At 42.7% G+C, this 22,744-nt stretch overlaps 4 protein-coding genes across 4 annotated transcripts; 3 read left to right on the plus strand and 1 right to left on the minus strand.

Moving 5' to 3' along the window:
* Window positions 1–1,647: 1,647 nt before the first annotated feature.
* nsdhl (NAD(P) dependent 3-beta-hydroxysteroid dehydrogenase NSDHL) lies at window positions 1,648–4,305 on the minus strand. Its single transcript, XM_080501940.1, has 8 exons — window positions 4,277–4,305; window positions 4,092–4,141; window positions 3,839–4,000; window positions 3,590–3,736; window positions 3,373–3,501; window positions 3,121–3,263; window positions 2,360–2,462; window positions 1,648–2,204 (listed from the first exon to the last, which is right to left on the minus strand). The coding sequence occupies exons 2-8, from the start codon at window positions 4,110–4,112 to the stop codon at window positions 1,872–1,874; spliced, it is 1,038 nt and encodes a 345-aa protein (XP_080358066.1). The 5' UTR covers window positions 4,113–4,141; window positions 4,277–4,305; the 3' UTR covers window positions 1,648–1,871.
* A 1,483-nt stretch (window positions 4,306–5,788) lies between these two features.
* cetn2 (centrin, EF-hand protein, 2) lies at window positions 5,789–8,115 on the plus strand. Its single transcript, XM_080501854.1, has 5 exons — window positions 5,789–5,990; window positions 6,121–6,285; window positions 6,375–6,503; window positions 6,683–6,820; window positions 6,983–8,115. Exons 1-5 carry the CDS (start codon window positions 5,988–5,990, stop codon window positions 7,070–7,072), a joined length of 525 nt encoding a protein of 174 aa, XP_080357980.1. The 5' UTR covers window positions 5,789–5,987; the 3' UTR covers window positions 7,073–8,115.
* A 1,103-nt stretch (window positions 8,116–9,218) lies between these two features.
* On the plus strand, window positions 9,219–11,396 carry LOC308134556 (serine/threonine-protein phosphatase 2A catalytic subunit alpha isoform-like; the record flags this gene model as incomplete). Its single annotated transcript, XM_080502326.1, has 7 exons — window positions 9,219–9,320; window positions 9,831–10,040; window positions 10,173–10,346; window positions 10,429–10,518; window positions 10,767–10,928; window positions 11,017–11,135; window positions 11,231–11,396. The coding sequence occupies 7 exons, from the start codon at window positions 9,219–9,221 to the stop codon at window positions 11,301–11,303; spliced, it is 930 nt and encodes a 309-aa protein (XP_080358452.1). The 3' UTR covers window positions 11,304–11,396.
* A 1,420-nt stretch (window positions 11,397–12,816) lies between these two features.
* Window positions 12,817–22,305, plus strand: sfxn1 (sideroflexin 1). The gene is made up of 11 exons (XM_080502742.1): window positions 12,817–12,926; window positions 14,980–15,149; window positions 15,227–15,397; window positions 16,553–16,651; window positions 16,764–16,839; window positions 17,084–17,169; window positions 17,465–17,592; window positions 18,180–18,229; window positions 18,458–18,507; window positions 19,292–19,339; window positions 20,028–22,305. Exons 2-11 carry the CDS (start codon window positions 14,986–14,988, stop codon window positions 20,122–20,124), a joined length of 969 nt encoding a protein of 322 aa, XP_080358868.1. The 5' UTR covers window positions 12,817–12,926; window positions 14,980–14,985; the 3' UTR covers window positions 20,125–22,305.
* Window positions 22,306–22,744: the final 439 nt, after the last annotated feature.

Here is a 22,744-nt window from a genome sequence, read left to right on the forward strand (position 1 = left end):
GAGTGTGACTCCCACCTTGTTGTCACCACACCAAAACGTGGAACGACAAAAATGTTACAACTCTAAAGGAGAAAAATGTTGACAATGGATACCTTCAGCATAAAGTGTATGAAAGGTACTCTTCGGTTTTACCACAGTGTATGTCTTGAATAAGTCTGAAATGACAAATGGAAAGGCGAGGAGTGTGATCAGTGCCAATCCCATTAGTATTTTTAATGACGTCACTAAATACCTTTCCAGCAGCTTCTAGAATTCATTGAAATTCGTGACAACCTGGTGACTAATACCATTGTCTGATATACTGCAGCTTAAAGGGTATGAAACATACAGGTACCTCTAAATTATTAGAATACAATGGGAACCCCCCCCCCAATTTAATTCTAATGTTGAAATATTAGCTTACGTGGAACACTATAAAAGTATTTAGAAGTTTTAAATACAATTTATTCTTCACCATTTCATCTCACAAACCATAAAAAACATTCTGAAAATATTACATTTAATAAAATAAGACATTTTGCCTATTATAGAACCCCGACTCATAATCATACACTTTTCTGTTTAGATAAGTTGAAAGCACTGACAATCAACTTTCTTTTCTTGGAGTTAAACTTGTGTTAATAAGAAGAACAACACAGGGTCAAATATGTGGAGCCTTTTATTTATTAATTTTTTTTAGCTAAAGTAATTAATCTACTGCAGAATAACAAAGAAGCTCAACTCACTCCAGGCATTAGAGTCAGTCTGAGTTTATGTAAAACATTAGACTGGTTTAGGCTTATCAATGCTTGTAAATGAAATTAAACTTTGTTTATCAGATGGCGTCTATACCTTGGTTTAATTGGGTGTCTAATGATTTAGTTATGACAGATTGCTAAAGCCACATATTAACTTGAAATCTCAGAAGGGACTTTCTTCAACAGTAATACTGATAAGAGAAACGAGACAGCCAAAAATGTTTTAATAACTATATTTGCATGTGAGCCCAGTTTTAGGACAGTAGACAGTGGGGAAGAATGGTGTTGCTACAGTCAGAAGCCTCCCAGTTTTCAGAACGTTTTCCACATGATTTGGGGACATGGCTGAAGGGATTTGCCCTTGTTCATCCACAGCAGCTTTAGTGAGGTCAGCAACTGATGTTTGGCGATAAGGCCTGGCTCACAATCGGCATTTTAATCTGTCCCAAAGGTATTTGATGGGGATGAGGTCAGGGCTCTGTGAAGGCTGTTAAAGCGTTTTGACTCCGAATTCTGACAACCATTTCTTGATGAATCTGGCTTTATGCATGAGCCCACTATGTGGAATCAGTAATGGGATTTTTTTTTTTTTTTATGCCAACAGAACAAAGTTGGAGGAATTTCCCATCGCTTACCATTTTACTCAGCTTGCTCTTGAGGGTTTAATGCCAAACGCACAAACTTATACAAGTTTTCATTCATTTCTACTGGTTCATAAACAGTGGTTTTCCTTTAATGTTATTCAGGACTGTTATTGTGTTCAGTCATTTTGATGTCATTATCGCTGTGTGACAAATGGGTGAACAGCATATGAATGAAAAACAAAAACAAAAACAAAAGCACATCTGGTCCATCTCTATCATGACAAGCATTCCAAAAATGTTCCTTTATCAGTCAGTAAAGGTGGAATCTATATTGTATCAAACTGCAATTGAATAAGTAAGACAATTTGCTGCCATCTGATGGTGGAAATAGTGCATGACAACTGCAAAATGCACAATTTCATAATACCGGAAGCTCGGATGAAGCATAACACACTTGTCATGTTAAATGTCCCTTTGTGCAACCTGGTCACCGCTATCTATTAAACTCAATTCCCTTATATGTTTTGGGCGTCTTTCTCCATTCGCCTCATCAAGCCCCACGTCTGAGGTGGGGGTAGCTCTGCACTGTGCGTGCAATCCCCTCCTTCAGATTTACGACCGGTTTATAGCCCATGTCCTCTTTGGCTCGTTCACAGCTGTAGTAATGGTGGGTTCCAGCCAAAGCCACTCTCATAGGTGTAAACGTTGGCTTGAAAGACACTAAAGGGCGCAGGATGAGCGTGAGCAGCCACAGCAGCAGGGCCAGTCCATACACAAGCATGTAGGGGAGGTGATAGCGTGGAGCAGCGTAACCCAGACCCACCAGCACTTCAGACATGAAGTCCCAAAACCGAACCGGCTCATCGTTGGTGATGTGATATGGCTGGAAGTCAAGTAGAGGTTACAGGATTACAAATGGCACCAATTTAAGTATAAAGTCAGCAAAAGCCATCATCAGTTTCAAAAGTCTGACGAAAAGAGATTTATGAATGAGGAATGTCTCCAAATTGCCCCATTACAGATTTGTATTCTACTCACTTTGCCGCACATGGGAGAGTTTGGTTTGAGGGTTTCGGCAGCCAGGATGTGTCCGTGAACTACATTCTCCACAAAAGTGAAATCCACCAGGTTGGTCCCATCACTGAAGGAAATAAAGATAAGAAAACCGACAACAAGAACCAGTGATTGAAAAAAACAAAAAAAAAACAAAAACAAAAACAAAAACCCAAAACAAAACTCGTCCCCTGGCTGCAATTCTAAGTTTGATGAAGCAGAATAGAAGATGGAAGGATGGTCTCTCAGTACATCACAACACAAAAGTACAAACTCTCACTCTCCTGTGAATTCATTAACCTTTTAAAAAACAGCAGGGGAGAGGCCGCTCAGTGAATTAATGCACTAAAAAGATGGGAAAGCAGGGAGTAAGTGTATTGCTGGGTTTTTTAAATGTCAAGCAAGATTTTTAATGATCTGCAGCGACAGTACGGAGAATTTGGATGTATATTAGATGTATGGAGGATAGCTTGAGTGAAGCCGAGTATATGCTTTTGAATGGGAAGCAGGAGAGTGGAACAGCGGCGGCTCACTTTGGACAGTTTGGAAAGAGCATTTGACTGTGGTGTAGCTGGGTACGCTGAACTCTTCACACAGTCCCCCCAAAAAAACCATGCATGCGAGGTTGATTGTTCATTTGGCTGTTGATGTGAACGCGTTTGCCCCGCGATGCCTTGTGAGAGTTAGCTGCGTCAAGCTCATAAAAAGCGTGTTAGCTATTGCTTGAAAATACTTGTCTAACTCACCCAATGATGAACTTCATCTTTCCCTGGCGAGCTGTGTCCACCAGGATGGGAACCAGCTGCGGGTCTCGAGGACCAAAGATTCCATGAGGCCGAATGGCCACTGTGAGGAAACCCTTCTGTTCGTCACATGCTTCGAGCACCAACTGAAATAGAGGGAACGGTAAAACGTTTGCTTAATGCATCATCGCGGAGGTGTATGCATCTGAATGTGAAAGGAATGCAGAAGCATTCTCAATTCCATGACTGACAGACCTTTTCCTGTTGAATCTTGGTTGCCGTGTAGTAGTCGATGGGCTTCTTGGCGTAAGGCAGATCCTCTCTCCCATTCTTGATGTCTGTCCCCTCAAACACCACACTGGCACTGCTCGTCAATACCAGTTTCTGGACACATTCAACAGCAAAGCGCTTGGGATGTTTTCGGTCGTTGATGAACAGTACATTTCAGGCATCAAACAGTTCACTTCCTCACCTGTACTCCTGCCTCGATGCAGGCCAGAATAACAGTCTGTGTGCCCTGAATGTTGACCCTCTCGAACAGTGCCCGGTCATCGCTTGCAGGGGACGGGGAGGCACAGTGGAAAACCAGGGACACGTCCTTCAGAGCTGCCAGCAGAGCCTGGAGTGAGGAAAACAGGTTTGTTTTCATGAGATGTGGCAGAAATTGGGTAATAATTGTTGTTTTGAAGTCACAGAGTGCGTGTGGGATGAATCTCCTTACCTGTTTGTCGCAGAGGTCTCCCTGATGAAACACGACACCAGGCAGCTCGTAGCTCTGACGGATATCAAACACAGACACGGAATAGCCTCGATCCAGCAGCTTCTCCACCAGGTGTCTGCCCAGGAAGCCAGAGCCCCCGATGACCGCACACCGCTTATTACCCTACAACATCAACACATAGATATTACTATTATTCACACTCTCATATAACTTAATCTACATCTATTGAAGGTGATACGAAGGTTTGGCTCACCGGTCGGACACGTGTCGCCATCACAAAAAGTCGCCAGGTTAGACTTGCATCTGTAAGAAGCAGTGGAAATCACTTTAATACTTCTTCTAACGTGGATACCGTGTGCGCCCTCAGCAAACACCTGAGCTCCGTGAGTATTAAAGTCAGCAGTGTGGGAACATTTCAGTAAATTGTGTTGGACTTACCTGAAACTTCAAGACTCTCGCCGAACAGTCTGAATCGGCAGAGAGAGAACGGCTCTGTGATTGGTCGAGCCGAAGCTCTGCTCGTCCACTGGTAGCCAATGAGCGTTTGGAGACGTCAAAGAACGTGACAATGTAGGCCAATGAGGTGCCAAGAGCCGGGTTCAACCCGCCCCCAGTGTTTAAACACCACGCCTCCTATCACATGCGCATGTAAATGAATGATCCATCAATAAGGAGATAACGGATCGTCCTGCATTAAATTTGTTCAATAATTTCACACAGATCGACTAAAACAATGTCAAGCAGGAAGATAAAACTTGGAGCGGTTTCCTAAATAATATAGGGGAGGAGCAAAATGTCAATGAGCTCTAATGATTTGTTTTTACTCTGCATTTCATATGAAATGTTATTTCTGGTTCGCTTTAACACAGAGACATCTTGGACTATGATTTTTACGTAATTCAAATGGGGCCAGTCACGTCGAGTATTGTTTTTTCCCCCTTTCCAACACTTGGTTTATCTGTAGCTGATAAATTTGCTTTATTTTATGAATTGTTTCGTTCATATATGTTTTTACCACTCTGTATCGTAGCTGTTATTGCCCTGTGTTTATAATGAGGCACACTTATATTTTTACTGATTTTATTTCTACTTTGATTGATGTAACCTGCTTTGTGATCTTTATTTGCTAAATGTGCTAATTAATTTTACTTATTTATTTCCTTGTTTAATTCCTGGCTTATTTACTTACCTGTTCACGTATTTAGAATAGAATAGAATAGAATAGAATAGAATAGAATAGAATAGAATAGAATAGAATAGAATAGAGAAAGGTTGTCATATTGCTCAATGTAACTTTTTCCTTTTAAAAAAAGATCTTTGTTTACATAAGTCTACATTCATACCTAATAAAAACACAGTGTATTTGTGTTTTGTGTTCAACACTGGGAGTGTTTGTTGGGGCAGATCATAGAGAGTATTTATATAGTTATATAGGCAATATAGAAAATTGGGCCACCTTCGGGGGTCACCACAGCAGACCATCAGCCTCCATCTGCCCTGACTCCTCTAATGTTACACCAACCAACCTCTGTATGTATCTTCTTTCTGTGTTTGTTATTTTATGATGTTTCGGGCTTATAGTTTTAAAAATAAAGGCTAAAAAGTTAAATAAATAAATAAATTAGGACGGGCACTTGGTAGAGTGCATACTTACAGTGTGAGGAGTTGAAATAAAATGAAAGGAGTTGAATGGGACGTTTTGGGTTGGTATTTTTTTTTCGCAGTTTTGTAGTTTTTTTGGAATTTATTCTGACCACCATAAATTAGGTCGCCCTCGTGATTTCAAGCACCAATCATCTTTTTGCTCGGCTGGTACGCTTGATATTCATCCCTCTGTGTGCCGCACGTCAACTCCTCTGCCGGGCTGAAGCGACGGACTTGCTCGGCGGGCGGAGACGGTGAATGAATCGAACTCCTCCGCGCTGTTAACAGCGGCTGATGTGGGTGCTGTTAGCTTCGTTATTTTCTCCTCACGTTTCTACAATAAACAGGTGGTTTTATTTAACTCACTCACTTTGATTTAACTAACGGTTTATGTGAGCGGCTGATGGAAAGCTGTTTGGTGTTCTCCTCCTCCATGAATGAGAAAGAAGCATCATAACCCAGAAGATAAACAATTCCTTCATTCCAGTCCTACGAGCAGCTCCTAATGGTGAGCGCAAATGTTTTATAACCTGATTAATGAAATAGATCCGTGCTGCATGTCAGAGTATTATCAATGTAATTTTAATATTTTGATGGTTCCCACACAAACCTGTGACGTTATCTGTTCTCGCCACCAGGCGACCAGTGCCAAGAGGCCATCTCTGCAGGGCCCGGTGCCCCCTCCTCGGAAGAAGACCACCCCCAAACCGGAGCTGACCGAGGAGCAGAAGCAGGAGATCCGGGAGGCGTTCGAGCTGTTTGACACGGACGGAGCTGGATTTATTGATGTGAAGGAGCTGAAGGTAAGTAAAGAGGGCTCGCCTCACCTGCATCTATACCTGAACAGGTAGACCGTTGTCCACGTGCTCTCCTCCTGTCTGGGGCTGTGCAGGTGGCCATGAGAGCTCTGGGCTTTGAACCCAAGAAAGAGGAGATCAAGAAGATGATCGGAGAAGTGGATAAGGATGGCACGGGAAAGATCTCCTTCGCTGACTTCCTCGCCATCATGACTCAGAAAATGGTACCTGTGTGTATAACTATAGTAAAGTGTTTAAACCCGCATGCAGTTTTACATTTTATCTTAGAGTAGTTTGACTACCAGTGAGTGTTCATAATGACAGCTGTTTTCATTTATTCTTGTATTTGAAATATAACAGTACTAAACATTAAAATAGTTTTCACCGTCTTCTCTGGTTGTAGGCCGAGAAGGACTCTAAAGAGGAGATCCTGAAAGCCTTCCGCCTGTTTGATGACGACGAGACGGGAAAGATCTCATTCAGGAATCTAAAGCGAGTCGCCAAAGAGCTGGGAGAGAATCTGACAGATGAAGAACTGCAGGTGAGACGTAATAACATGTGATTAAACAATATTGAGACACATACAACCTATTGCTGTCAAGGCTAAAGGCGTATTGTTTGTTTGCTAAATTATATAACCAAATATTTGGCTGAGGAACGCGATGAGACTCATTTCTTTTCTTCCTCTATTGTGTTTCTGCAGGAGATGATCGATGAGGCGGACAGGGACGGAGACGGTGAAGTCAACCAGCAGGAGTTCCTGCGCATCATGAAGAAAACCTGTCTGTACTGAAGGATGTTCAGGGAGTGTGGATGGGACCAGTGGTGGGGTTTTTTTTTTTTTTTAGATGTGATGCTGCTTAAACTTTCATCAAAGAAAAACCTTTATTGATACCTTTATTGTGCAGTGCATTGTCTTCACTGAAAATATATCAATCAAAACAGAAAACACTCATTTGAAGTGTTGAGCAAGCTGTGTGGTGAAATGCCATATCCTTTATTTTTGATTTCAACAACTTATCAACATGATTCATACCAAAACAGCAACAGAAAACTTATTTTCCTGTATGGAATGCTGCATATCTTCCTAATTATATTAAGTATAATATCCATATTATTTATTGTTGGGAATTTCTGAGTGCCTGCTTCTCTAACTCCATTCCGTGACATTCCAATGCTTCAGTGTTTGCACTTTATGTTCGATCCATCTGTACATTGATTGTGTTGTTCTCATGACTCCAGCTCAGCATTTTTGGCTTTTTTTTCTCTCTCTCTCTCCTGAGAATTGCCTGATGTGAAGAGCTGGTTGCCCACTGATGATGAGGGGGGGGCTGACTCAGCTCTATGCTGCCTGTGGATTTGTGCCTGTACCTCTTTAACGGGGCGATCACCACGATCAGGGAAGCTGCCCGACCTTGCAGGTCTGCACACAGGTCCTACGACTAATTCAGGGGGTCTCAAAGTGGAGGAGGATGCCACTGGTTCTAGACTACAACTTGTTTTCTGTTTTTAAAATTTCATGACCTATTAAATTCAGTTAGAGATTGTTTCAGCAAAGCAATTTTTGAATTTGACCTACTCTTTTCCTTTTAATCATTTTAAAAGCCATACAAGAAAATAGTTAATGCTGCAAAAAGGCATTTCTCTCCCACCCTGAAACACCTCCTGCTGGTGTGCAATGGTCCCCCACCCCAGGGAAGGCAACCCCCCCCCCCCCCTCCCCGACTTTGAGAACCACTTACTGAGACATTTTTCTTGGAGCTTTGGCTATTTATCCCCATTGTTGTGCGGATCTTTCTCTTCTCTATTCTTAAATGTTTTGTATAATGTAAAGTAAGTTGAGTAGCATGGTAGTGTTTAATCTACAAATTAAATATATTGATGCATCGACTCTGCTTTTAATTATTTACGTTTGATAAGCCTTTCATTGGAACTGCTGTTTTTATAATGAACATTGTAAAAGATTAAAGTTGCTCCACAGTAGCCAATAAAACTTTACATGATGATTCTTCAGGTCAGTTCCACCGTCAATAAACCACAAAACTTGACAACGTCTCAATATTTATAACGATGGTTCCTGTCAGGAGAATTTCCCTAGTAACAAAACCCCAGGGAGACAGAATACACAGGAATCAGACTGAGAGCGATTTGAAAGTTTAAGAGAAGTTTATTACAGTATTGCAAGAAGAGACTAAGTTTATCGCCTGCTGATGTCGCCTTGGAGCTCTCTGGAGCCCTCTATGTTCTATATGTCGGGTTGCTGGCAGGTCGAGATTTGATCCCGCCTGACTGGACAGCAGGTGGCATCCGGTATAGGTCACCACTTCATCACAGAACAAACAAATATAGATGCAGTTTAGATAAATTTACATTTGATTGCATGTTTTTGGGCTTTTAGATGGAGAATCTGGAATAACCCATGCATGGGGAGAACATGCAAACTTTGCTCTGAAAGGGCCCAAGCCTCAAACCAGCTTTTGAGATGCAAAAACCAAAACAAAACAAAGCAACAAAAAAAAAATGTGTTGCAGAAGAACAAGGTGTTAGGTGTAATGTCGGCGCGGTGACGTCTTTGTTTAATAAGATACAGCCTTCACACGCTCCCACCGTCTCCGCCATGGTGATCGCTGTGTGACCTTGGCCGTAGCGCAAGGAGAGGCGCATCGTCTGCGTCTCATGTGAGCTCAACTCTTTAGCAAACCGTAATAAACTGCATGGACGCGCTGGGCAGCGGTGCTGGCGCATTCATTTTCGCGGAGCGCACGACAGATGCACGCGCGCAAAGACGCACGCACCGACGCGCGCACGCACGGAGAGGCGAACGAGCAGGGAGCTTTGGAGCTGGAAGACGTAACGGAGCCGGGACACCGACGGCGAGAAGCCTTCCGGAGGATTTTTGAAGCTGGTCGGGCTCACGAGCTGACTGCTGCGAACCAGCCATGGACGACAAGTCTTTCACCAAGGAGCTGGACGGATGGATCGAGCAGCTGAACGAGTGCAAACAGCTCACAGAGAATCAGGTCAAAGTCCTCTGCGAAAAGGTATGGGGTTTGCGCAGGGAGGGAGGCGAGTGATTATCATGCTGCCTGTAAATGCTCTTCCATCGAGGTTGATTTTGTTGTTGTATATCTCCGGCGCTGACGCCTGTCTTTTTTTTTTTTTTTTTTTGCGTGTGGCCTTGCGCTTGGAGCACAGCACCATTTGGCTGCAGCTGCATGCAGCACATTTCTAAAGGAAAGCGCTGGCCAAGAAGATGGAGGGGGGTGCCTGCAAATATGTTTTCCCTAGCTACGCCCACGGTTGGTGCTTTTTCCACCACTGGAGAGCACTGGCAGCAGCAAACGCCACAATAATCTGCTGCATATCTGACAATCTGAAAAAGATCCTTTTGGGTTTTTTTTTTTTGGTTGTTGTTGTTGTTTGCCTGTATGAGCTCTTGTTTACAACGTGCGCACACACTCACACTCACACGCACTGTGCACGCCCACCCAGCACCATACTGGTGTTACCTGTTAACCATCCTCTTCCTCTCTTCTGGTTTTGCTTGACAGGCCAAAGAGATCTTGACAAAAGAGTCAAACGTGCAGGAGGTGAGATGCCCAGTGACGGTCTGCGGAGACGTTCATGGACAGTTTCATGACCTGATGGAGCTGTTTAAGATTGGGGGGAGGTCTCCAGACACAAACTACCTCTTCATGGGAGACTACGTTGACAGAGGTTATTACTCTGTGGAGACAGTTACACTCTTGGTTTCTCTTAAGGTAAACATCATACATACAAACATCATAACTGGAGCCAGTCGGCTGCAACTGAGCTGGGACTTTGTGAAGGGGGCATATTGATATTGCTCAGTGATTATTGTTTGTCTCTTGATTCATTTTTATTGTTCACAGGTACGGTTTCGCGAACGAATCACAATCCTGAGAGGGAACCACGAAAGTAGACAGATCACACAAGTTTACGGCTTTTACGATGAGTGCTTAAGAAAATACGGAAATGCAAATGTCTGGAAGTACTTCACAGATCTGTTCGACTATCTGCCACTCACTGCACTGGTAGACAACCAGGTAGGATCGTGTGTTCACATGTGGCATGTGGCACAGTCACAGGGACTGTTATTTATTTATTTGATCTTCTTTCTTTATTAAGATATTCTGCCTCCATGGAGGATTGTCCCCCTCAATAGACACACTGGAACACATCAGAGCGCTGGATCGCTTGCAAGAGGTTCCTCATGAGGTATTAACGGTCTATTTTCAACTGTATATTGACAATTCTCCACATTTCACTGTTTTTGTATATGTATGTTCAGAGGGTAATTTTAGGAATGTATTCAGGGGATACAGTACAAACCAGCTGCTTTATGCTGATTTATTCTATCCGTCATGCACATTTAAGAAAAACAAGTTACTGTGTGCAAACTGGGAGGACACACAATCTACAAACTCTAACAAGTACACACAATGTTTCGCCCCCTCATCCTTTAGGGTCCAATGTGTGACTTGCTATGGTCAGACCCAGATGACCGCGGGGGCTGGGGCATATCACCCCGTGGAGCCGGCTACACGTTTGGGCAGGACATTTCAGAAACGTTCAATCATGCAAACGGTCTGACTTTGGTTTCGAGAGCCCACCAACTGGTGATGGAGGTACCCATTCTTTATCGATTCGATGAAATTACCTCTTTTTTTGACATGTGACATGGAAGATAACATGTAAATGATCTGCTGATCGTAGGGCTATAACTGGTGCCATGACCGCAATGTAGTGACAATCTTCAGTGCTCCGAACTATTGCTATCGCTGTGGAAACCAGGCAGCGATCATGGAGCTTGATGACACACTGAAATACTCCTTGTAAGTCTTCCCTCCTTCATGTAAATAAGACTACAACTATGTGTTCTTTGGTCAAAATGTGAGTTGTTGAGACGACCTTCCCTGTTGTGTTGTAGCTTACAGTTTGACCCAGCACCACGCAGAGGAGAGCCGCATGTGACACGGCGCACGCCGGACTATTTCCTGTGAGGCGCCACGGTCGAAGTGGTGACGGGCTGCAGAGGGACAAGAAGCTTTCAAAACCACCGAAATTGTGTGCCATAATTACAACAAAAATGGAAACTGTCGTATCTAATCAAACACTACCATCCTCTCAACTATTTCCTCTCTGTGCATGATGTTTTAATTGCTAGAAATTATTGCAACCATGAACTTTACTGTCATAATACCTGCTGGATTGTCAGGAGAAATGAATGGGGAAAAAAAAAAAATGCTGAGAGTAACAAGTAAGTGTTTGTAATCTTTGTGCTAGGGTGTTATCGATGACCAGAGTGTGTTGCCATATAGAGTATGTAAGCTGCATATTTTACTCGGCATGGCCTCAAATCAAAGGTTACAGTACATGTAATGTGAACTATCTTCTTGTTTTGTTTTGTTTTTGTAACTGAAGCACAGCTTTTTATTTTGTGAAGTGAGACAATTAGGTTCAACGTCAGAAATATCTATCTTCTCTTAGCACTTTTGTATTTAATTTTTATCACATTGCACTGACAAGACTTTATTCTTTTTGGACCCTGATACAGTGTAAGCAGGTTTCTTCCTGCTGTCTGCTATGGGGAGTTTACATACTTCATTTAAGTTGGCAATATTGATACAAACCGCACCAAGTGTAAGGTAAACAAATAATACTAACTCTGTGTTTTGCAGTCACAGCTCTACAGAATAAAGACAGAAGATGCTTGTCATTTATTTCCCCCGATCACAATTTGTGGAGTTATTTCCCACAGTTCTCATCAGTCACCACTAGATGGAAACAGACACCTGGAATCTGTGCTGACGATCAGCTCTGATAGGATAATCGACAGAAGGGCGTTCAGCCTTTTATTGTGAATGTGTGCAGGAAAATGTATTTACTTTTTGTTTTGTTTTATATTAAGAACTTTGTATATTATTTTTCAAAAATGAGCTTGAGATTGTTATTACTGTTGGTATGTAGCATGCCATTTCCAAGCTGGAATATTCTTTTCCAGATTATTTTCTGATTGTTTATTTAATTTTATATATATATATATATATATATATATATATGAGACATTTCCTTTGGTGAAAGTTTAGTGTCCTCTATGATCTATGAATGTCCTTTAGTTGCACATGAGTGTGCGTGCGTGTGTGTGTGTGTGTGCGTGTGCGTGTGTGTGCGTAAATCCTGCAAAGTTTTAACAGACATTAATGATTTACCGCCTGTAAGTCAAAGCAGCGATAATGCATGATGGGGGGCATTGACGGATGCGGTGCACAGATCGCTGCAGAAAATAAAAGCATGATTCAAAGAACCCAACCGAAGTGGTGAAGTGATTTGTCTCAGCTCAGAAACGCACCTGACATTTTGCAGTTTTTCACAGACCACCTGAATTCACAGTGTGAGGCTGTGTGGTAATCTTTGGGGTTGGTGTTTGGCACAGTGGCTGGAGGCAGGGCTTTTACTGTCTTGGTGAGGTTCCTCCTCCTCCTCCTCCTCCTCCACCACTGGGGGATGTGCCTCTGTGCGCTCTGGCTGTGCGCTCTCTGGCTCTGCTGACGCCGCTGCATGAAGAAATTAGCTGGCTGCAGCCTTTCAGGGACATCTCGCGGACTGCCGGAGCCCTCAGTGCAGTAAGTAACTTGTGCACACGCTGTCTTGGATTCGATCGAAGATGTGCAGAGTTGAGGAGGGGGGGTAGTGACCAGACACCTGGAGGAGCCTGCTGGATGTGTGGATGTGGCAGGCAGGCTGATACTAGTTGAATCTGGGGCGCACAGCTGGACACTCTTCGATGTCGAGGATAAATTAATGGTGTTGAAATTATGACACTTGATTTTTCATTGTTTTGATGGTGGTTTCGTGTCCCCCCCCCCCCCCCCCCCCTTCTTTTTCTTCTTCTTATTCCTTAAATCCAACCCAGCAAGACCTCCAGTCACGGTCCAGATTTGACTGGTCTAAGTCGGGTTAGACAATGCAATGGGATCCATTCACACAGCGTGTTTACGCTGACAGAAAGCAGCGTTTTCTACACTCGACGGGAAGACAAACGATGCTTTAAATAGCTGCCATCGCGCACGTGAAATATCATTGGAATTGTGTCTTTGATTGGAGGGAGTTGCTGTGGAAGTGGAGGTTAATGTGTAGCCACGCAGGCCGCCGTTGATTGGTGGAGAGTGAGGGCAGAAGCTGCTCGGGGTTTCGAGATCAAAGGCCGTGTCAGTCCAAAGTTCAGTCCCCTGATATCACTATCATTAGTCATCTACCTGCACATTAATGCAAAGCCTGAGCCATCCAGAAAGGAAACGGCCTCATGTGTCCTCTGCACACACCAACATACACACGCTCTTGATTTTATTGCCTGATCTGATCAGCTCAGAGAAAGGGGTGTTCTGTTGCCATCTCGTGAGAGACCCTTTGACTTTAAATCAATTTAAAGAGACAGCACGTCTCTGATGCAGATCATTCAGCAGCTCAAGAAGTGACTTCTTTGCCCCCCCCCCCCCCCCCCCCCCCCCCTCCCTTGTTAAAAGAAGCAGCCATCTTTGCTGCAGCTTCAGGTGGAGTTGTTCATGCTGCTCCTGTTCATCCTTGCATAGGCCTGCCCCGAGTCCTGGTGTCCCTGCCTGCTCGGCAGCACTTCCCCAAGAGCAAGGAACAAATGGTTAAAATAAAACCAGACCAGACTGGGTTACAGGGATCCACATGCAGCCAGCTGTATGCACAGTGACACAACTGATGTTTTTGATTGTGCAATCACCAGTAGGCTTGCATGATTTTAGTGTGATACTGTCAACTAAATGAACATGAACAGTGTCCTTTCTCTTGTTTTTCTGCTTCCCTTGTATTTTTGATCACATGTGCATCTGCATTTTTTCCTACCAGCAGTATTGGCAAAACTATTGTTGACTTATTTCTAATCATTTGTCCTCGAGTTGTGCGCTTTTGTTCTCTGAGTTCTGTCTTATTTGCACCCGGTATGGTGAAATGTGCAAATAATATAGTACAAATCCGGTTTGCTAAATATGCTGACATGATGACTACACAGTGCATTTGGAAACACATCAGTTATTGTTGTTCACTTAGTCTTTGTAATGACCAATTTGAAATGTATAATCTGTAACATCCAGTTAGTCCGAGCCTGTCTAATCTGGATTTAGACTGTTGAATTAGAGATGTAATTTTAAGGAAATAACCTATGTGTGGAACCAGAAGCCACGTGCAGTTTTATTCCTGTTTATTTAGTAGTTTATGGTTAAAAGATTAGTGACTTTTTTTTTTTTTTTTATCCCATCAGAGTAAAATTTCCCAGAACTGTTTTTCACTCCCAGTTTGGGGGTTGGTGTGTGCCCATAACAGGGCTTTGCAATTTAGCGCTTCACAACCCTTGTGTCAGGTCAGCTGTCACCATAGCAACGTTATGCTGAATTAGTGGCATGGCAGTCGAGAAAGGCGCTTTGTGTTTCACGCGTCCTCCTTCCCTGACTTGTGTCTGAAAAAAGGAAAACGAGGACTAAAGAGCTGGAGGTCCTTGGGTGAGTGCCAGGGCAGGGTGCTGGATTCCTGGATCAGTGTCGGTCGCTGGGCTTCTCCGTGGGACTTTGTTATTGCCATGTATTTCTCCTCCAGTAGAATTTTCCTGAAAACCTTTTGAACCTTACAAAGTCTCACTTCATCTTTCTCCAGATAAATATGGCGGCAGAGCTTTCCACTTCCATTAACATCAAGGAGCCCCGGTGGGACCAGAGCACATTTGTAGGCCGGGCCAAACATTTCTTCACCGTCACAGATCCCAGGAACGTCCTGCTCACCAACGAACAACTCGCACATGCACACAAAATCATCACCGATTACAGGTACAACTAACTTGTCCCGATTGAATAAGTTTAATCAGTGACAGGTTTGTCTCATATTAACTTCAATCTGCCTGCAGGCAAGGCGTGGTCTCCCCGGGTCTGACGGAGGACGAGCTGTGGAGAGCCAAATATGTCTTTGACTCGGCCTTCCATCCTGACACGGGGGAGAAGATGATCCTGATTGGTCGCATGTCCGCACAGGTCCCGATGAACATGACGATCACTGGATGCATGATGACATTTTACAGGTAGGAACTTGCAGGATTCCGCTGTCAAACTGTGGCCGCCACGCCCATGCTCCTGCTGACGGCAGCCGTTAAAGCCGCCCTGCTGCCGATGCTGCTGCTTTTCACAGCCCGTGATGGGAACTCAAAGGTCTTTTTGTTCTCCAGTCGTAGTTTGATGTTGGCATTATGTTCAGTGTCGCATTGAATTGGTGAACAGGGACCCTTGAATGTCAGTGGTAATTTTGCCTGTTCACACTGTGGTACTCTGGTTAACGCTCATAGTCACAAATGTGCATTTTATTGATGTGTGACAATTGGAGGCAATTTAAAACAAAGGCTTTCTGAATGGCTGTAAATCAAGCCTTAAGGTCTCTTATTATACAGTTGTCGTTTTTTTTAACACTTTCACACTGGTCTTGTTGGTCCAAAAATGTTGTATTCAAAGTTTATTACCCCAAATCCAGCTTTTCCTTGATTTTCCTCCTTTAGAATATTGGATCATAGGAGCTGCATTGAGAATCTGCTGTGTCTGTGTGAGCTGGACTGGCTCCGCCCACATATACTCATCTTGGGAAGAGGAGGAAGTACTTCCTCTCATGCAGAGCTGCCTAATTGTGGGAGGGTCAAAGGGAAGCCCCATCTTCATTGGGATTGGCTGAACCCCCGATGACACTATATGGGGTTTAATTTCTGATTGGCTGGTTGGAGCAACACACTTTTTAAAAATTGAAATAAGCCGGGGAGAGAGAGGGCAGATGTTTTCCACTTCTGGGGTGTCATTCCCAATTATGGGGGGACGCATATTACTGTTGGAAACCTTAAAGGGAATTTTGATAAATATGACTTTTCAAAACATAATTTCACCTTGAATTTCATCAGTTCCACTGATGACATACATTTTGTTATCCAACACTTGATGCATCATTGCAGTCGTTTCAATTGTGGTCACTAAAAGTAAAAAGTAATTGTAACCTCTTACAGAAAACCTACAACCCTCTCTTGGATACATTCAGTGTTACAGTTAGTTAGTTGTACAGAACACGATCGGAGCTGCACTGTTGTATGTTTTTTTGTAAATGTACACATATTACTTGTTATATATCCAACGCCGGTCTTCAGCATGCAGATGATGAACTTCATTCGTGTTCATGAGCGTTCTCTCATCGATTTTCGCAGGACGACTCCAGCTGTGTTGTTCTGGCAGTGGATCAACCAGTCTTTCAACGCAATAGTCAACTACACCAACCGGAGCGGCGACGCTCCGATCACAGTCGGGTAACGAAAAAGAGGCTTGTTGGGCGCCGACAATATTAACCCTTTTAATTCAGCAGTGGCTGTGTGGACAGATTCTGCGTGATGTCATGACTGGTGACTCTTCTGTTTGCAGTCAGCTTGGCACAGCTTATGTGTCTGCCACCACAGGGGCAGTTGTCACCGCTCTAGGACTAAATGCACTAACAAAGGTATAAATTCATGTAACCCCCCCACACCACAGCTCATTTAAATGTATTGGCTTCACACGCATGGAATGCTTTTTTTTTTTTCTTTTTTCGACCAGTCGTATTAATCACAGGCGTCGTGCGTCAGTTTCCAGATTAGAAGTGATGACTTTGACCTTTATGTCCAACATCTGAACTTCCATGATGCTCGGCGGAGGCGCTACGTTTTGAAAACGCTTCCTCATGCCTCCTCTCTCTCCTGCTGCAGCACGTTTCACCTCTGATTGGACGGTTCGTCCCGTTCGCTGCCGTCGCTGCTGCTAACTGTATCAACATCCCGCTGATGAGACAAAGGTAAGGAGGACGCACAGCGTGTGATTGGTTGTCTGCACGCGGTACACTCATGGCACCGACTTTGAGATCACAAGACGACAGAGCCGAAGATTTCAGGGTAATTTGTGCGAATTAAGCGTCACAAGACTTCAATCCAGTAGACGTGCATTCTTTAGTATTTTCCATTTTTAACTTCTAATCGGACAATGATGCTATTATGAACCATCTCTCATTACTTCAATAAGTTCATAAATATTCCCTCTGGTCACATGACCTTGGGATTATTCCTATTGATCCTTTGTCTTCTTGTCTCCAGAGAACTTCAGCACGGTATCCCCGTGACGGATGAAAACGACAACAGGTTAGGGGAGTCGACAAAAGCTGCGCAGCAGGCCATCTCTCAGGTTGTGGTGTCCAGGATCCTCATGGCTTCTCCGGGAATGGGTACGGACAGCTTTCTTTCTTTCTTTTTTTATCAGCTCTATTCGACTCCTCCTGTGAGATTCAGGTTTTTTTTGTTGTTGCTTGAAGAGCCCGATATTGTTTAATCAAAAAAGGACATTTAGGTTCAAACCAGTGGCGTTACAATTTATTGCATCTGTTTCAGTGCAATAATGCACATTTTTGAAATATTGTCATTTCTAACGTAATCTGAACACGACGCCATGTGGTCGTTGGTATGAACGTCGCTGTTTGAATCCATGTTGAGCTTGGGGAGGCCTTTCTGTGTAGGGTTTACATGTTCTCCCTGTGTGTGTCCAAAAACATGCATTTACAGTTAATTGATGGATGAACAACCTGAAATTTCTTTTTAGAAAAATAAGTACAATCAGAAATTCTGTCTGCCACAGTGTTTATCAGATTTCTGAAACTGCAGTTTCCATGAACTCGCCCTCCAAATATGTTTTGTATATTAATGGAAATTCAGCCAGTATTAAATGATGTCGCTTTCACTGCTGCATCACAACAAACCAGAAGCTTCGCCGCATCGGTGCAGTTGAATTGATGTTTGTGTGTCTTTGTTTTTGCAGCTATCCCTCCATTTTTAATGAACCATTTGGAGAAGAAGGCCTTCCTGAAGGTAGGCGCAATACTGATTAAACACGCCTGCACATTTTATTTTTCATTGAAGTACTACGAATGTAAATAGCGAGATGCAAGTTGGCTCCTTTCGGTCGTCGCACACCAGAGGGATGAAAAGCTCTGATGGCATGAGGCCGCTCCAGTGCAGGAATTCACCGCTGCTTTTGTGCCTCTCATACAGCCTTTTTTTCTTTCCTTTTTTTCCTTTTCTGCCTGGTCTTTTCAGAGATTCCCATGGATGAGTGCACCTATTCAAGTTGGCCTGGTGGGATTCTGGTGAGTCGTCACAGATGGTTCACCTGATAAGTCATCATGTGCGATTACTGTACAATTCAAACCCTGTTTACTTCCAGGACTTTCAATGTGGTTTCACCGAAAACTTTTGGGTTTCCTGGACATAAATACTCATTGTGTGCTATCAGGGTGGCGTATAGAACAACACTGATATGCACATATATTTATACATGTAGAGACTTGCACATTGGCTTACATTAATTTTCAAGAGGACTTTGATGTCCCTCATAAACAACTCCCCTATGTCAGAGAAGAAACTAGATTTCAAGGTTTAGTTATTGTGGTCCTCAAAGAGTTTCCTTTCATATATTTCTCATTACGTGAAGTAAAACAGTGTCACCCTTTTTTTTTTTTTTAGACTCTTCCTCCCTCTAAATAATTCTTCACATAAAGCTGCATTACGCAATTTTTTTCCTTCCTTTTCCTGACTCATATTTGACCAATAAACGTGTAGCATTGCTTCACTCCAGCTGCTGGTTGGTGTCACTTTGCCTCACAGCCCGGTGGGCGGCGGTGTTGCTGTGTTGTTCACACCTCTGCGTTACACACGGATTTCAATAACCGTTCAATAGATCACCTTGACATTGTTGCTCATTTACACATATTGAAATGTAAACAGAAACACAAATCTCACGCAGCTTCATTGCGACTTTTTTTATTCAGTGATTTTAAAGTTTGCACTCGTGAAGAAAAAAAAAAAAGTTTTGTTTTAATGAAAATCAATAGATGTTTGCTTTAGTGTTTCATGCTTTCCTTTGTTTTTCAGCCTGGTGTTTGCCACCCCGCTGTGCTGCGCATTGTTCCCTCAGAAGAGGTAAGTGAACATGGGCTTTACTTCAGTAAAAGCATATGTAGACACGGATTGAAAAAGAAAAAAAAAAGATGGATTTATCTTCTGTTATCATGAAAGAGTCAGTGAAAAGTACTGTGATCTGCCCTAAGAAGGGGTATTGGGTATCTTCTTGTTAACCGTCACCCATGTATCAACCTACCAACAGCATAAATATCCGCACAGCAAAAACTTCTGGGTGATTATAGCATGCAAATCTTCCCAACACGATAAAGTAGATAACCACATGATTGGCTCTTCTCTTCTCATCATCTGTCCTCATCAAGTACGTCTCCTGAGATTATCACACACAACATTTTATTTAATCTGGTTTAAACTTGTCATGTTTGAAAAATTAAAGAAAATATTTGTCTCCAATGTAAAGTCTTATTTTTTTTTTTTATGCAAAAAGTTGATATTTCACCAAAAGCATGTATTTAGTCAGATGAAAAATGTTACTTAAGTGCAGTTGTGACGCATTTTCACTTCCCGTTTCTGAAACGGTGGGGGGGGGGGGGGGGGGGGAGTCCCATACAGCCACTGGACATTATCATCCCTCAGCTGGTTATTTGCAGAGTGTGCAGGATCCTTTGTCGCCTGAAAAGTTGCGTAACGTGCGAACGGTGTTTGTGCTTGACCTGTTAACTCGGCTGCGTTTCTGCCTCTGATCCAGCTCCATATCGGTCAGCCGCTTGGAGCCGGAGCTGCAGGAGAAAATCCGGGCCAGCCACCCCGGACTGGAGAGAGTCTACTTCAACAAAGGGCTATGAGTTTGTGCTCCCCACCCCACCCCTCCCCCCCCACCTCCTCATCCAAACACTGCCATAACACAGCTGCAGGCTCGGTCCTCGCCTCTCTGCCAGCTCTCCTCATTCACTGTGCCAAAGTTAAGTTCTTGTCTCGTAATTTCCACCGTTCAGACGGATCTGTGAGGACTCCCCTCTCTCAGCCAGACTCCTCGTAATGACATGTTTGCTTCTGTCAGTGTGATTGTTGATTTTACTGAAACTCCTTGGGAGGGAGGAAAAAAAAAAAGTAGTGCAATTGTGCTGGGTAAGAAGTTCGATGTTCATCATGACAGATGTATCGTGGCCTGTGTAAGATTGTTTCAAGTGAACTTTTTTTATTTTTTGCCCCTGTGCAGTAATTTTATTTAAGTTGATCACACATCGCCCTGAAAACAGTCATACTCATCTGGCTAAGGTTGGCAGAGAGTTTACTTTTTTAAGTGGCTCACAGATTCAAAACAAACAAAAAAAAACTACTTGCGTTTAAACAAACTTTGTTTATCATGTTTCAGAAGTTCTCCCTATAAGATGTGATCCTATTGGCAACCACTGACGGGCCAACATGGTGCTATATGATGTCTTATACTCAACAATTATCATACTGTTCATTAAGCAAACCACTCCTCATATGGGGTTTTCTGACAAGAACTTTTTTCGGTGTTTCTCATAAGACAAACTTCAACCAAACTGAAGCTGGTATTACAGATCACTGCAGCACAACTCACTTCTATAATCTCCTATATGTAATGCACAACTTTGTAATGACGGTGAATTTGACCACTCGGACATCCGTGATACCAGTTAGTTGATCACAAATGCATAAAGCGACTGGTTTTATCTTTGTACAGCGTGTCACACCTGTAGCTGGTTTCTCATGGTCACCAGACATCCGTTTCCAGGAAAATCAAAACCTGTCTTATATTAGGACCAATGGCGAAACTAATACTGACTTTGTGCCAGGATTTCAACCAGCTTTTTTGGACTTTTAACAATTGAAATGTATTGTTGCATGAGCTCCTTCCCACATATATGTGTCGGTGTGTTTCGGGGTGTTTGGACCTCACAGTTGCACAAAGATAAAGGATCGGAGTCCAGTCAGCCTTGGCTGCATCAGGATACAAGCAAAGCAAATGCTGATTGAAGCCATTCAAAAGTTTTCCATCTTTGTCTTGCACTTTTTTTTCTTTTTTTTTTCCCCTTTACGTCACATTCACAGCTACAGAAACTTCACATCCGATTAACCTTCACAGTGACGGGTTGAGATTCACCAATGCATATTTTTAAAATCAGGGATGAGAGTGACAAAGATGGACTCGACGCCACATAACTAACAAGTAGTGTTTTTAAAAGTGTTGGACCAACCTTTAGAAGCTCTTCATGATTTTCATTTAAGAAAAAAAAAAAAATAATTGCCCAGTGTAAAATCGTTTAATGCAAATGTTTACATCTAAAATTGAAATGCATCAAATGCTCGTGAACATTTTATTACATCCCTTCGTCATCGCGGTGTGTAATTTTCTGATCAAGTTTCAATGTTTGACATGCTGTAATCTCCTTGCATATATAACGCTGTATAAGGAACTTTACTTTAGGTTGTGTTTCCAGAGAGACGTGTTGGAGCTGTTCTTAGCCAATATAAAGTGAAGTTTGTTATTCTCGTGTTCAAGGTAAACTGAATGTAGCATTTTCCAGTTTCCAGCCGTTTTGAGGTGTGTTAGTCTAGAAAAGCACAATGTTGTAAAAGGTTGCTGATGCTGCACATTTTAAAAACTAGTTGAAAATCTGTTCAGTTTCCTCATCACGATGAGCTTCAGTACATCCACAATCTGAAAGGGTGCAAGGAAGAAAAGAAAAAAGATTAACTTGCCCTCTGACAGATATACAGTATTTATGTGTCCCTTAATATTTAAATGCATATCATAAATAACTTATTCTTCTTAAATGTGTTAAGATATAAGAACTGACTCCCTGTTGATAACATTCATAAGCTTCAATCAACCAAATCAAGTATTATCGTGGCCAAAGTGACACAAATGGACTTAAGAGGAATAAACGATTTATAGCCTGCATTGATTTGAGATGAATATTTTTGAAATATTGTGAAAAAAAAAAAAAGATTGTTGATTGTGTTGCAGTACACTGGGCTGATGTAAAATGTTTAGACTAACTGGATGAAATAAAAGTGGATAAAATGTGGCTTGTGTGTGTTGTTCATGACCAAATTGCTCTGTGGCGCCATCTCCTGGTTAAAAGGCAGAAACGGCAAGAGGGGACAGTTACAAAAGCAGTTTTATTCTAAGGCACACAACGTTCAGAGAAAGTGGAAGAGAGCGAACATGGACAGATGTGAAGCCACGCTGACGTCTTTACGAAGCATTGCACAAAAACTGATTGGGAAAACCAGTGCTTATCAAGCGGTGACGGCTACATACACAGAACGGCTTGTTCCTCCAACAAACGTCACGAATAAAATCAAGGAATAACTGGACTTGCATGAGTTCACTGCTGATTTTTTTTTTTTTTTACAAAAAAATAATGCAAGTCATGATTTCAGCTTCAACGAGCCGTCTACAGATGTGAAGTAACAAGGAATGACCTAAAT

Source organism: Blennius ocellaris (assembly GCF_963422515.1).
Source record: "Blennius ocellaris genome assembly, chromosome: 9".
Taxonomy (NCBI): Eukaryota; Metazoa; Chordata; class Actinopteri; order Blenniiformes; family Blenniidae; genus Blennius; species Blennius ocellaris.